We start from the raw sequence: 14,476 nt of genomic DNA on the forward strand, positions 1-14,476 counted from the left end.
AGCTGAGCTGCACCTCTCTTTCCCATTTCTAATGATTCCTGTTTCTTCACCAGCCTTAAATGTCTGGCAGGCATCATCAAACACGGTCACCCAGAATCCATCTGTTGCCCCCTCTCTAAGCCTGTCACATACAATTAGTGTTGCCCTGTCCTCCATGAGGTAAAACCGGATCAAGTTGCTCTGCATCTCATCTGCATATATATTTTGGGAGGTTCCCAGGACTTATGACAAAACACACACAATTCCAGCCATGAGTGGAGTCTAATTAGCAGCTGGATCCTTTTTGAAGGGTGTATCTGGATTACACATGGAAACTGAGCAGTTCTGAGCTGTTGTCACCATGGCTTCAAATGGTGTGGTCTCTGGTGGGGCCCAGCCCATTGAACTGTATGGTACATCATGAACCCTTTGGCTTTATACTAATATCATGCACCATTTGTGCTCCATATAAGGAGGTACAAAAGTGCTGCTTAAAAGTATGTTTGTAGAGTGCCTGTGCTAAAACTTGTATCAGTTTTAAAAAAAAAGATAAAATGCATCAGTTCATCTTTCAGTGTTTTCAGAGTTGGTCCTCATTTCCATGTGCTCAGGGAGAGCAGGGTCTGCGAGTTACAGGGGAGCACCTGTAGGGGAAAAAATTGGGGGAAAAGGAGGCAAAGGCACCACCTGACTTTCCCTTCCCCCCCCTCGGTATATTTTCTCTGCTGTAGCCGCAAGAGGGGAGCACATTCAACGTAAGCCTCAATAATTAGATTCTATACCTGGAAAATTGTAACAAATCTATAAATTTTCTACAGGTAAAATCTAAGTATTTTGGGGGGGGTCTTATAATCAAGGTCTTCTTATATTCAAATAAATATGGTACACTGTCAAGCTGCAGAGGGATTTTTCTTCATCATGAGGGAGGCATTAAATTAATGTGGCAAGAATCAAGAACTCTGAAGCTTTTGAAGAAAAGGTTAAGCTTCACTCAAGATAGTTGTACCTTTTTCCTATCTCACTGTGACTGACTAATTAGTGTGATAACTGGAGATATTTTAATATGGTTGTTGTAGGAGAGCCAACATTTTAGCTGGAATAAGCAGATGTCTGCCACTCCTGGAGAAGCTCAAGTTCTCAATACGAGTTTGTTTGTCACTTGATTGTTACCAAACTTTTAATCTAACTTCCTACAAAGCTCCCATTTATCTTGGCAAGAGTGAAGCTTCTCAGTTTAATGACTTTACTGCTTACTCATCACACACAAAAGGCATAGATTCTTGTATTAAAAAAGACTCTTTAAATACCTGTTCTGTTAAAATGCCTGTAACAAAATCATATTTAAAAACTTGTCCTGTAAGTGCAGCTCCATAGAGTCCAGTCCTTATGCCCACATGAAAACTTTAGTCGTGTTTTCAGCATGCCCAGAATTGCTTGCAAAATCAGGGCTTTAACAGTACTTTCCATATTTTACAGAAGAGTAATGATACAGACAGGCATTTTCAAGGCCTGTGTTGAGGGTGTTTGTTTAATTTCTGTCCCCTGGACTAGACACCAAAATATGACATGTGGGCAAGGCTCTGATGCATATTTATTCTTTCATTATTTTCAGGCTGATTGAAAATTATAATTCTTGTTTTATTCTTCCTTTGATAGACTAGCTCCAGTTTGAATTCTCATCTGAAGTTCAGACATACACATCTCTTAGCTCATCTTAGTCACATGAGCTAAGTACAGACAGTCAAAAAGCCTGAGGCTGAATTGATTCAGTCTTTGCAAATTAATCTAAACTACAGGGATTAAACTGAGAAATAACTGGACACACATTTACTTTTGATTCAGGAAATGCAGTCACATGTCTGCAGTGGCTCAGGCCACAAGCTGGGGGGGTGCTAGAGTATGGCTTTCTGGCATGTAACCATCATGGACTGTGTGTTCGTTTCCTCTTCCTGCTGCCCCAAGGTCTCTGGGATTTGCAGTCCAGAATCACATCAGCAAGACCGCAGGGTTGCTCATCACTTCTTCTGGCTTCCAGACACAAGGCTCCTTCCAGGTGCCTCTGGGATTTCTAGTCCACAATCACAGCCAGCAGTAAATCGGAGTGGGGGAAGGCATGTTTAATCCCACTCCCAGGCCCCAGTTGGTGTTTGCCTGGTGGGGGAGGAGGCAGTAGCCCCCTCTCCCCATTCCTTCCCCCCAATCTTTCTCTGCTGGAGCAGACAGCCCAGCCCAGCCCAGCCCAGGGCTGGAAAGCATGCTGGGATGCTCAAGGACTGTGATTTAACTTGAACCAGGAAAGAGCCTGGGACAGAAGTTTCATAAATCAGTTTGACCAAGTCTGATACTATATTCAACCAGGTTTATCTTAAACCAGTTTCAGCCATTTTGAAACTGGCTTATGTGAACTGAACTTATGTTCTGTTACAGGTTTAAACCAGATTCTGATCACTTGACCTGGTTTACGTGTAACTTCTGTCCCTAGCTTAAGGTTAGGGCAAGCTTTTTTATAATTCTCTACATTCAAATCCACACAATTTACTTTAATTACTACTGGTAGCTATATGATTAGGTTTGTTAAAGAAAAGATAAATTGTTTCATAAGCAGTAAACACTTTTATAGCTTATGATTCTGTTAAAGTAATGATTTCAAAACTATTTTCCTTAGAAATAGAACTAGGGAAAATCACTAAAATTTAAGAATAAAGACTAAGGATTTGTAGTTGTCTGTTCAAAATGCTATCCCATGCTTGTCAAACAGCTTGTCATCTCATGCTCTTCAAGAATTAAGCAGCCCTGCAAAGGCCCTGCTCTGCAAAACACATGTATTTGTCTGTATTTATTGAGATAAATTGGGGTCGAGATTATATTTCTGGGATATATTCTCTTATTGTAATGGCTTAGCTCTCTGAAGGCAGTTTCCAATTGAGATCTAGACTTTTTAAAGCAAGTAGCTTGCTTTGCACTCAGGTGTGTGAATGTGATTGGATGTCTAAGTTTATAATGAGCATATATATAGATTGAATGTATAACTATTGCAAGAACATGGCAGATGGCCTTTTAGATGATTAAGTTTGTATTTGTGTGCAGAAGATCCTGTAATTACTCATGAAAGATGACATTTTCTTCTGGTATATGTGGATTGAGTATTGTTGGTGCTATGGAATTTCATTATAATGCACTGGTAGAGAAGTTGGCCCATAACATTTTGTATAGACCTTAGCCGCCTATATTTAAAAATATACATTGTTTAAATTAAGTTTAAAAGTTGGATAATTGTTGTTTTTTTTCCCTGCATTATCAAACATCTTCAAGCTTCTATTTGGAAATAGCAAAAAATGTAATAAGAGGCAACAACAACAAGGAGCCCCAAACTATGAATTTTCTGGAAATGGCATTTTAATATAAAAAGGAGCTTGCACAATAAGTATCAAGAGGGAATATTTTCCTTTAAACAGAACCAAAGTATATCCTATTGCTATTTATTTTCAGTGAGAGTAAAGATTCTAGCATGTTCTGCTCAGCATGCAATTCTTTCAGCTAGTCAAGAGGGAGTTGAAATTTCCAGCTGATTGTTCAATGTTGGCAGGCGGTCCCTTCTTTCAATCTTCCTATTACTATTAATAATCAAGAACTGCTTGCATTTACACATTCTCTTGCAGGTAGAGCAATTGTGGATGCCTTTTTAATGCCAAAGATAGGTTTGATGCTGAATGTTGTCTTTGTTGTTTACATTTTTTTTTTAAATCTAAAGTAATGGAGAGCGTCAGACCAGATGAAAGCTAAAGGAAGAATAATTTGCTCACTTCAATTAATCCTTCAGGACTGCTAAGAGAATTCTGATAATGGTTTTTTAAAGTATTTTATCTAACTACCAGATAATAATACTAAAAAAGTATAATCATGTGGTTTCTGAAGTAGGTAATTTCTCAGTTTTGTGATTGCACATCTGATAGATGGCTAATTGCTACCATTTGTGAGTACAAAATTGCTCCTGAAAAGAGACAATGTAAAAGCCTCCATAGAAACTGGGCCCTTAATACAGATGAGATATGGCTGTTTTAGGCTACCTTCCTTTTTTGGTTATGCAACTCTAGGAATCAGTATTTCCCATATAGTTGATAATAAAACTGACTGGGGGAAAATTCTGCCCTGGTGAATGCCTTGGGCATTTTGTTACAGATTTTAGTGGGAGTGGGATTTTACTTTGACAGTCATATTTTTATTTTATTTTATTTTATTTTATTTTATTTATTTATTTTTTAACAATCAGTCCCATCCACATTTTTTGTTTAAAATTGTCCCAAGTTACTGAACTGAAAACCAGTATATGTTATGCAGTTATGAACAATGGTATATAATCAAATGAGGCATAGACTACTAAAGTATATTTTATATTGTAGTATTTAATCCTGTAAAACATAGGAAGAATTAATTTAGTCCTAATAGAATGGAAATCATTAATAACACCTCTGCTCCCACAATATTTTTTTGGATGTATTCATTTAAATGCTTAGAGGAGTCATGATTATTAACCTATGTTTGCAAAACTGTCTCCACAATTTTAACACCAGACATGAAGATACCTTTCCTGAGACTAGATCTGTTCTTTGCCAAAAGAGTTTGTATGTATGTGTGGGATCTGTTTGGTAACATGTTAGATTTGAAGCATAAATGTAGCAGCAACTCATTTGTATAGACTTCAAGATCTCAACGGAACAGTGGGACCAGCTGAACAAAATGAATACTATAAGCTTCAAAAATGCATAACCAGTGTTTGCATTTTTTATTTTATTTTTTTTGCAGCTGGTTGCTAAATTGGGTGATAAGTGAAATAGTCCATTAACAAAACTTGCCAGTGTGTTTCTAATATTCTTAGAGATTTAGCAAGGCAGAAGACCTAGAGCAAAGCATGTTTTTCTAATGCTTGCCATTGTGTGATGCATATACTTACAGGATGAAAGCAGCTTTTCCTCTAACCAGTCTGCTGACTTGTTGTATTGGACAACAACTAAAACCATGAAGGTTCTGTCTAATACGACTACGACTACAAAAGCCATGCTGCATGCTGTTAGCAATGGACAGTGGTGGAAGAAATCATTAACTTACCTGCGGCCATTGCATGTAAGGAGACTGTAACCCTCATAGTTTTATATGTAGTTTCATTATTAAATGTATAAGTCACTTTCCTTCAAAGGGACCTACTGGCTGAACCCTGGAGCCAAATATTGATGCTTTTGTTAGTAGATCCCAACTCAAGTATGGGACCATAGAGTATTTCTTTTTAAGATTTTGTTGTTGTTGTTGTTATTTGTTCCATATTGCCACAGTCCATTTTTCTTTATTTCTTGTGTGAGCTGTGATTTCAAAGAGGAAAAGCACAGTCTAGAGCTAGTAAAATTGCAGGGCTTTTGGGATGGCAGCTATACATAATCAAAAAACAATTAAAACAGTGTTATGATTTCTACTTAAGTCTATTTCTTTTCAGTTTGTGTTCTGTTTATCTTTCAAAACATCTCTTTTTCCTTATCCTATTTTCTCTGCTGTCTCGTTTCCTCAGCCTATTTTTGCAATTTTGTTTTTTTAAAGTTAAGTTTAAATGTTTCAAGTTATTGGTAACAAGACAGAGCAAGATCTGGATCTACATGGGCATCTCTCTCTCTCTCATAGCAGTTAGTGTCTCTAGCTTGTGGCCCAGTGACAAAGTTGCTGACCTCCTAAGCATGGATTTAAGGCCGTGTGTGTGTCTCCCTCCAGTTCAGTTCTGCGTGATTTTTCCACGTGCAGTTTTTGCTGTAGATTTGCCTACCACCTGAATATATGGCTGTCGATCTTTAATAAAATATTGTTGTTGTCCAGCTGACCTATGCTTACGACTTTCAGGGTCAAGAATTTGGAGATGTAATGAAAAGCGGGGCTGGAGCAAATGCCACAGTGGAAAAGCAGGGCTGCCATCCTTTTTATGAGTCTCTAATTCTTGATCCATACATTGCAGATGTAAGTTTAAAGTGCATGAATAGTTCAAGGGTCTCTATTAAGTGTATTTTAAGGCATTAAAATCTTTACTCTTTAATGTTGCTATAGTTATGTAATTTTGTTTCAATACTATTGCTTAATTAAATCAGACTAATGATTTGATATCGTATGCAGCAAATTAAAAGAAATAAAAGTATAGGAATGAACTTGATTATTGTTTCTGATGCAGAAAATTATATAAAATGCAAATTAAAAATAATTGCAATGTTTTTTGTTTTAAAAGTCTGAAGCAACTTATGCCGCATACGAGCACAGCTCTTTGGAAAGCTTTGCAGAAGTGCTGCTGAGAACAGGAAAATTAGCAGAAACAAGAAGTGAGGGAAAAGACTTCTTTCCAACTACAGAAGGTAAATGATGTGCTCAACTCTGTATATTTCTGTGTGTACATGCATGTGTTGGATAACAAACATGAGCTATATGTAGGCAAAGTTATTTGGGTAGATGTGATATCTTTTACTAGACCAGCTAAATAGTTGGAAAAAGTTCTTTGCAAGTTTCAGGCACAAACAACCTTCAGGCATTGGGAGACTCTGCTGGTGTTATGATTTTTCCAAGGTAGAAAAGAAGCTAAAATAAACAAGACATCTGTGAAGATGCAAATGAGTGGATGCTTGGAAGACCAAAGGGGGGGGGGAGGGGGGAGAAGGGAGGGAAAAGTGTGAAGGAATGCCAGTGGTCAGCTAAAGGCAGGTTACCTAGTGTGTTAGATCAGCATTTCTCAACCCATGGGTTGTGACCCAAAAGTTGGTTGCAAGAATATATGAAAGGGTCGGGAACAAACCTTAAAAGTGGATTCTCCTTTAAAGGAGAAACATGTGGGGAAACCATGGCTTTTTCCTTGCAGGCTGGCAGAGTTCTAGCCCCAGACACCCCACCCCCTACTGCACACCCACACAAAGGATTTTTTTCCAGCTATTTAGTTGGTCTAATAAAAGATATCACATCTACCCAAAGAACTTTGCCTGCTTATGTCTTTAGACCAACACAACAACCAACAACCCATGAACTATATGTAGTACTCTACATATAGTTCATGGGTTGTTGGTTGTAGCCATGTTGTACTCTGAAGTAATGTTTTGATATTTTTTTTAAAAGTTGGTCATGTTGTCTACCAGAATATTGATCAGAATACAAAAAATAGTACTTTTTAATCAGTCAGTAAAGTTTCTGGCTTTCCCAAGAGCAGGGCTTTTCAACCTTTTGGATCATTTTACCTCCAGGCAGTCGGATATGGGGCAGTGTACCCCTGGCCGCAGCGGGGGAGAGGGAGAGTGGTGCACAGCTGGATGCCAGCTGGGGGGAGGGGAGAATGGTGTGCGACCAGATGCCAGGGGTGGAGGGATGGTGTGCAGCTGGATGTGGAGCGGCGGCAGCCACCGCATACGAACTTCCCCCTCTGGCTGGGCAGGCAGCACCTGCACAACAGCACGGGGTGGTGCGTGGCAGCACTCCATCCCCACTGCCCTCATGTAACCCCTAGGGCCTTCTTAAGTACCCCGAAGGGTACGTGTACTCCCAGTTGGCAATCCCTGCCCAAGAGTATTAATAGATCTGTTATGGGCAGGACAAGCCACTACTTGAAGGATGGTATCTACTTAACAGAAATGGTCAAGCTGTGGACTTCAAGAATGTCACTGACCCACAGGTAATGAGAAGCAGTGATATGTTATATAGGCCCCTGGCACACAGAACACTTAAGACATGATGAACCAGTTAATCACATCTTAAGTTGTTACCTTGCCACACATTAATTGTTAGTTCAGTTAAAGGTGTGAAAAAACAATGAATAAGCCACAAAGCTGTTATACAAAAAACATGTAATAACTTTATGGCTGGCTTCTATCATGACTTTAATTGAATGTGTGGCCAGGCTGGGACTTCCAGCCCTAGGGTGCACATGCAGGGGTGGGGAGCCCGTTGGCTGGGACACCGTCAGCTGGATGCACCCCCCTGGCTGAGAGCCCAAGCAACTGGCAAGGCTCAGCTGCGAGAGCTTTCTACTTGCTCATGCAGAAGGATCCTGAGCCTCCCCATGCACGTGTAGAATGGCAGAAAGTGCTGTTGTTGGGGTCATGCATCAGATAACATCAAACCTTTACTTGGATATCTGTCAGGGGCCATGGCACATGCCATAGTATCTGTAGAGATATGCGTTCCTTTTAAAATTAGTTCAGATATTGTATTATTTTGATAATATACCGTCTTTGGATTGCTGTTTTCCAGTATTTTATTTGCTCACACAGTTGCTCATTTAAAATTCCTGGATTTCCTTGAACTTTAAGAAAAGATTAAAATTTATCTATGGATTATATTTAGTGGCTTATTAAAAGTAAAACCCTCAAATTGAGCATTTCCATTTCTTTTTCTGTCAACAATTATACATCTTTTCGTTTTAGCTGCCTCCTGCTTGCTTAAGAAATGAACTATTAAAATATTTCCATGCTGTTAGTGTCCTTTGAAGGAAGATGTCTGTCTAATAGTTTATGCTATGGGGAGTTCTGCCATGACAAATTAATGTATTGGTTCACATGAAACGTAAAAAAATGTCTTGAAATGAAGCTTTTTCCATCAGTCATAAATTTTTCACTGCAAAGTGATCCTATCCATCCAATTAAGAAGTTCGTGTTTGTGTTAAGGGTATACATCGGGCCAACTCTGGATATATGACTTGTTTTCACAGGTTTTTGATAACCTCATAATACAGTACAGAATTATGAGTATTGAAAAGTCAGTAGCAGTGAGTTTATGAGGATGGTTTTAGGCTGTCTTAATGTAGCTTGAATTTTAGTATTTGTTGAACTGTCAGGTGTGAAGTGGTACGGGTTGTATCAGGCTCCCACAGTTTGGCACATGTGCTGTCAGGATACTATTACTTTTGCTACTATTACTAACAACCTTGTCAGTTGTAATCAAGAGCCTGCAGCCTCCAGTTCTTAGTAACAAAGACTCTTTGGGGTTTATTGCTCACAACACCACTAGAACCTGACATTATACAGATTCAGGCATGACACCTTTGAGGTTTATTTGCTGAATATGGCACCAACATAAAGTGGGACCCCTACCCAATGCAATGTATTCAGGGTTCCCAGCCCCCCCCTTGCACACACTGATCAAAACAACTTTGTCAGTTCTACCAGTCACTAAATGTGTTTAGGTGACATCATTAGTATATGATTTTCACTGGACATTGTGACTTTCCTACCAAATAGGGGGGCCTGTTTACGAGCACATCCTGGGTACTGCTTTAGTGTCTTGTACCCAAGTTATCTATTGTTTTTAATGCACCAGCCTTCTGAGATGTCTAGATGTTTGTACTCCCAACTTTTCCAGTGCTTCCGCTTAGGTCCTGTATTATCTGATGTCTGAAGACACAAAGGCCCATCACTCAAACTGTTACTGAGACCTACTTTGCTATATGCTGTTAATAGGCTTTTGTGTGATTTCTGTGTGTATTGATCCTGTATGATAGTGATGGTTTCTACCTGGATTGGTCAATGAACGTATCATCCATGTTCCGTTAAGATCTACAGTATTTTGTGTATATGAATGACCTATTTTGTCATGTATATGAAAAGTATACAGGTTTCCAGCTATATTGGTCTTACTTAAAGAAATGGGAAAGGTATGAGAAACAATATATATTGCTTTGTAATAGCAAATTTTGTGTACATCCAGAACACTTGTTACCATCAAGTTTTGTATTTTAGATTCTGGTTGTTCTAACTCATCAGTTGTTTATGGACTCAAATTTTGTGATTGGGCATTTGCCCAGGGATTTGTTTTAACATACGCATTTAATTATATATATATTGAAATGGGACCATGTTTGTTTAGGTCCCGCCTATTGCTTCAATTTAGGTCATTCAGATGTAAAATAAATAACAGAACGGCATGTGCTGTGGTTTGTGAAGTTCTCAGTTGTTAAATGTATCATTTTGCTTCAATCTCATTGTTATCTTTCCCCACTTTTGCCTTTTTATTTCCCGCTCCCCCTTTTTCACAGCTTCTGCTTGGTTCCCAGGCAAGCAGAGGTTTGCTGTAACTGATCAACACAAGCTAAGGAAATGCCGACTAAAAGTACTGTAAAGAGCAGGTTGGCTTATCATGTTCAATGAGTAATCAGCAGTGGCTCAATGTGTAGTTGGAAAGAAGTATCAAGTGGTGTTCCCCAGGGCTCTGTCATAAACCTGATTTTGCTCAGTCAGCATCTTCATTAATGATTTGCAGGGATCTGGGTTTTCTGTTTCCCATGGAAAAATCTGGTAAAACCTGGATTTTCTCATTTTAAGGAGAAAAGCATTGATTTTCTCCTTGAAAGGAAAAAAAAAACACATGGAAAATGGTGGGTTTTCCTTTGCAGGCTGGCAGCGGACACCATGTGCATGTGTGCACTCACCCATGCACGTGGCTGCCAGGTAGCCTGGCGAGCAGCTCTCTGCAGGTAAATCTGGAGGGGGAGGATCAGAATTGAGGCCCCCCCATTGTGACTGAGGAAGGGAGTTGGGCAGTGCTGGGGATGCTGCCCGGCTGGGGTGATGTGTGGAACTGCTGCCCAAGGCCAGAATGCATGGCCACAGGGCCTGGGTGGGAGCGGGACAGAGCCATGGGTGGTTTGTTGGTGGTTGGGGGCTGGCTCCCCACTACTGTGTGCACTCTCAGGTGGCGGTATGGGGGTGGGGCATGTGTGCTGGCAGGGAGGGGGCTGCCTGCTATGGGCTCAGGCTCCCTACTCTTCTGCCTTCCCCCCTCCGGGGGTCTCAGCTGCCCAGCAGATGGGACCTGGTATGGCAAGGCAGAGCAGAGTGAAGCGGGACAGGGAAGGTCATTGCTGATGCTGCCAGCCCCGTGTGGTTATGGCGAAGCACCCCCTGCCCGCCCAGCAGCAGCAGGGGTGGCAGCATGGAGTTGTGCCTCTTGCTGCTGCTGCGCAGGGAGGGCGCGCCTCACCATGGTGGTGCAGGGCTCACAGCAGTAGCAATAAGCTTCCCCACCCAGCCCCTCTCTGCCCTGCCATGCTGGGTCCCACCCACTGTGCTGCAGAGGTCCCTGGGGAAGGGCAGCAGAGTGGGGAGCCCTGAGTCCACAGTGGGCAGCCTGCATCCACCCTCCGCCCCCACCCAACAGGCTCTGCTCCAGCCATGCTGTCCATGGGGGGAAGGGGGAACCAGGCTCTGCACTCTGCTTCACTGCAGCAGCTGTTGCCTCCCATGGGTGGCAGCCCAGGCTCAAATGCTGCTGGGAGGTGGGGGGCAGGGGACTGTGCACCTGGGTCCCTGTCCCCATAGCTCTGGCAGCTGCGGGGTGCCCTCTGGCAGGCTGGAGGGGGCGGGGGGCGGGGGGCTGTAGGTGAGGAGTGAGGGGCACTGTGTCAGGGCACCGTAGGTGCCTGCCACTTTAAGGGCCTGACGCTGGCAGCTGCCAGGTGCCTGATGAGGGCAGCCATTTTGGACCTGGGGCCGCCTATATAAACAGGGCAGTTTTGCTGCTGGAGGTCAGGCAACAACATTGCCTGGTTGGATGGCTGCTGGTATCATCTGGAGGTAAGGGAGGAGCTGTAGGGGATGGATAGGAGGCTCTTGGTCCTGGGCATGACCTAAAACTGCACCCTGCCAGGAGTGGGTGGCCTGGTGGGGCTGTCAGTGGCGTGGGAGCCCCCAGGAAATGCCAGGCCAGTTACCACCCTGGTAAAAGGCGAGTAGAGGCACCTTAACCCTAGCCCTCACCTTCAGGTGAGTTGCGTTCCATCGGAGGTAGTTGTGGGGGTGCAGACCCCACAAGGGAGAGTGGGGCCACATACGGCCGAGGTTGCCTGAGCCCTGTGGGGTTCGAGACCCCGAGAGGGAAGGTTGGGGCCAGGTACGGCTATGGTGAGCCCAGCAGGGAGCCACCCCCCCACCCCCCCCCGTGGCCCTAGTGACGGGGGTGAAGATCTGGTATCCCCAAGTGAGGGGGCAGGGTTGTGTAGCCCCGAGCAGAGGGGGCGATTGTGGAGCCCCAAGTGAGGAGACAAGGTTGTGGAGCCCCGAGCAGAGGGGGGTGTTGTGGAGCCCCGAGCAAAAGGGACGGTTGTGGAGCCTTGTGTAAGAAAGGGGGGGTTGTAAGATCACAGACAAGTTAGCACCATGACCTGCTGCCCCAGGTCGGGGAGTGAGTCCCCTGTGAGACCCTGGGGCACCAGTCATGGTTTGAGGTACCCCAGCTCCCCACATCCAGTGAAGGGGGACCCAGAGAGAGTGTGAGGCTAGTGAGGCCGGATGTAGAGTGCCCCCTTGACTGGCCCATGCTGGGGCCAGGACCGAGTAGGTTAAAAGGGCCAGGCACCCACCGTGAGGGGCACCCAGAGTCCGTAGGCCTGGGACCTTGTCTGGCCTTTGAGGTGAGGCCAGGGCCTGTGTATGGCCGAAGGTCCTGAGTAGGGACCATGCCCGAGAGGGGAGCCAACTACGAGGAGCTTAGTAGCCCGGATGAAGGCGTTGTAGGCCACCTGAGTGGAGAGTTCACAGGAGGGTCCTGCCAGGAGGATCCTGGAACCTAGGGTGGGGCTGGTGTGCTTGATAACATCTAGCTCCAGGTGAGGGGCAGTAGGCTAGCCCCAAGGCAGGACAGAGTTGTGGATCACCAGTGAGGGGGTAGCCCCAGCGAAGGGGGCCATGATCAGTAGCCCCTGTGAGGAGCGGTGCGTTAGCCCCAAGGCAAGGCAGAGTTGGGGATCCCCAGTGAGGGGTAGTCTCTAGTAAGAGGCAGAGATCTAGAGCCCCAAGTGAGGGGGTGCCCCAAGTAAGGGGGGTAGGCCCAGGTAAGTCTCTGGACGCGTGAGGCCGAGGTTTGGGCCAGGAGGAGTGAAAGGGGGCTCAGCTCCAGAGTGAGGGAGGCGAGTCCTGACCCTGGTAAATCCTCTACTGCCGGGAGGCAGTGTGGGGGTTGAATGTAACATCTGTAGTAGCACCACAACCTGCTGTCCCGACGGGGAGTGAGAGTCCCCTGTGAGACCCTGGGGCACCAGTCGTAGTGTGAAGTACCCCAGCTCCCCAGATCCAGGAGGGCGGGCCCAGAGAAAGTGTGGGCTAGCGAGGCTGGAGGTAGAGTGCCCCCTTGACTGGCCCATGCTGGGGCCAGGACCAAGAAGGTCAAAAGGGCCAGGTGCCCAAGGCGAGGGGCACCCAGAGTCGTGGGCCTTGGGACCCCGCCTGGTCTTTGAGGTGAGGCCAGGGCCTGTGTAGGGCCGAAGGTCCTGAGTAGGGACCACACCCAGGAGGGGAGCCAGCTATGTGGAGTTCGGCAGCTCGGATGAAGGCAGCATAGGCCGCCAGAGCGGGGCAACCAAAGGAGGGTCCTGTGAGGAGGATTCTGGAGCCTAGTGTGTGTTTGTAACATCATGCCATCTGTGAGGCTTGGGCTGTGGTGTAGGGGAGGATCGGAGCTGCAGATAGTGTCCCCTGGCATCAGGGCAAGAAATGGGCAGCGTCCCGCTTATTCAACATCTACTTATTTATTTTCCAGCAAGTGATGGCGGGCGAGACAGGCGGGCGCCGTGCCCGGAGGCAGGTGGGAGGCCGGCAACGGCTGGCCTGAGAGAAGCCCACTTTTCTATAGGCACCAGCAGGGGGTGAGGTGCACATGTGGGGATGGGGGTAAAGGGAGGCTGTGGATGGGGAATGGCATGGGCAGGACACCAGCATATCGTGGCTGGTCAGCACCAGAAAGCCACAGGGGGATAGCCGCAGCTGGACCCCTGTTTTGGTGAGTGAAGGAGGCAGGGGAAACTCTGATTTTCCATGATAAAAACCCAAAATCAAACACCGATATTGTATAGCTATCTATAATTTATTTGATTATAGTGATTGAGGCACTGGTAGGCTTCCAAATTGCTTTAAAATTGTAAATATATCAATAAAACATTGTGTTTAACTGATACCTATATATATAGTGGTGTTTCATTTGAATCGTGGACAAACATGGATTTGGGGGGGGTTTTAATCGGAGAATTTGCAGATTTTTCTTAAAATAAGAGAATTCGTGATTTTTAAATAGAAAACCAGAATTCCTGATTTATTTTTTTTTTTGGAGGAGGGAGTTTTCCTCAAGTTCGTTTATTTTATGCAATGTATAGAAGGATTGTTTGCACAGGTTTTAACTGTGCAAAAGTAAACTAAAGACTGAATTGACTGTGCATGCTCCTTCCCTGAGGATAGCGTCATGCTGATTGGACAAAACCAAAGCATTAGGGGCTTGATCCAAAGTTCATTGAAATCAGTGGGAGTCTTTCCATTTCCGTGGGATTAGGCTCATACTCTAAATAAGCAAAGAACAGCATTTCATATCCTAAAGTTGCTTTGATTTATGTTCCAAAGTAGGTGCACCAATATTTTGAATTGCAAAAAAAGAAAGGGTGGGGGAGGGGGAAATTTGTGCAAGGGAGACATTCCCTCTGAACATGGATCAGGAAGCAAATTTCTTCTCTCGG

At 44.3% G+C, this 14,476-nt stretch overlaps 1 protein-coding gene across 3 annotated transcripts in view; it reads left to right on the forward strand.

Moving 5' to 3' along the window:
- NBAS (NBAS subunit of NRZ tethering complex) overlaps nucleotides 1–14,476 on the forward strand; it is a 385,077-nt gene that overhangs the window by 190,980 nt on the left and 179,621 nt on the right. For all 3 annotated transcript variants that reach the window (XM_059729540.1, XM_059729533.1, XM_059729539.1), the window contains exons 36-38: nucleotides 4,933–5,100; nucleotides 5,860–5,973; nucleotides 6,236–6,359. In XM_059729540.1, the coding sequence (XP_059585523.1) occupies nucleotides 4,933–5,100; nucleotides 5,860–5,973; nucleotides 6,236–6,359 (406 nt within the window). The remainder of the gene's footprint in view (nucleotides 1–4,932; nucleotides 5,101–5,859; nucleotides 5,974–6,235; nucleotides 6,360–14,476) is intronic.

The sequence above is a fragment of the Alligator mississippiensis genome, chromosome 1 (assembly GCF_030867095.1).
Source record: "Alligator mississippiensis isolate rAllMis1 chromosome 1, rAllMis1, whole genome shotgun sequence".
Lineage (NCBI taxonomy): Eukaryota > Metazoa > Chordata > Crocodylia > Alligatoridae > Alligator > Alligator mississippiensis.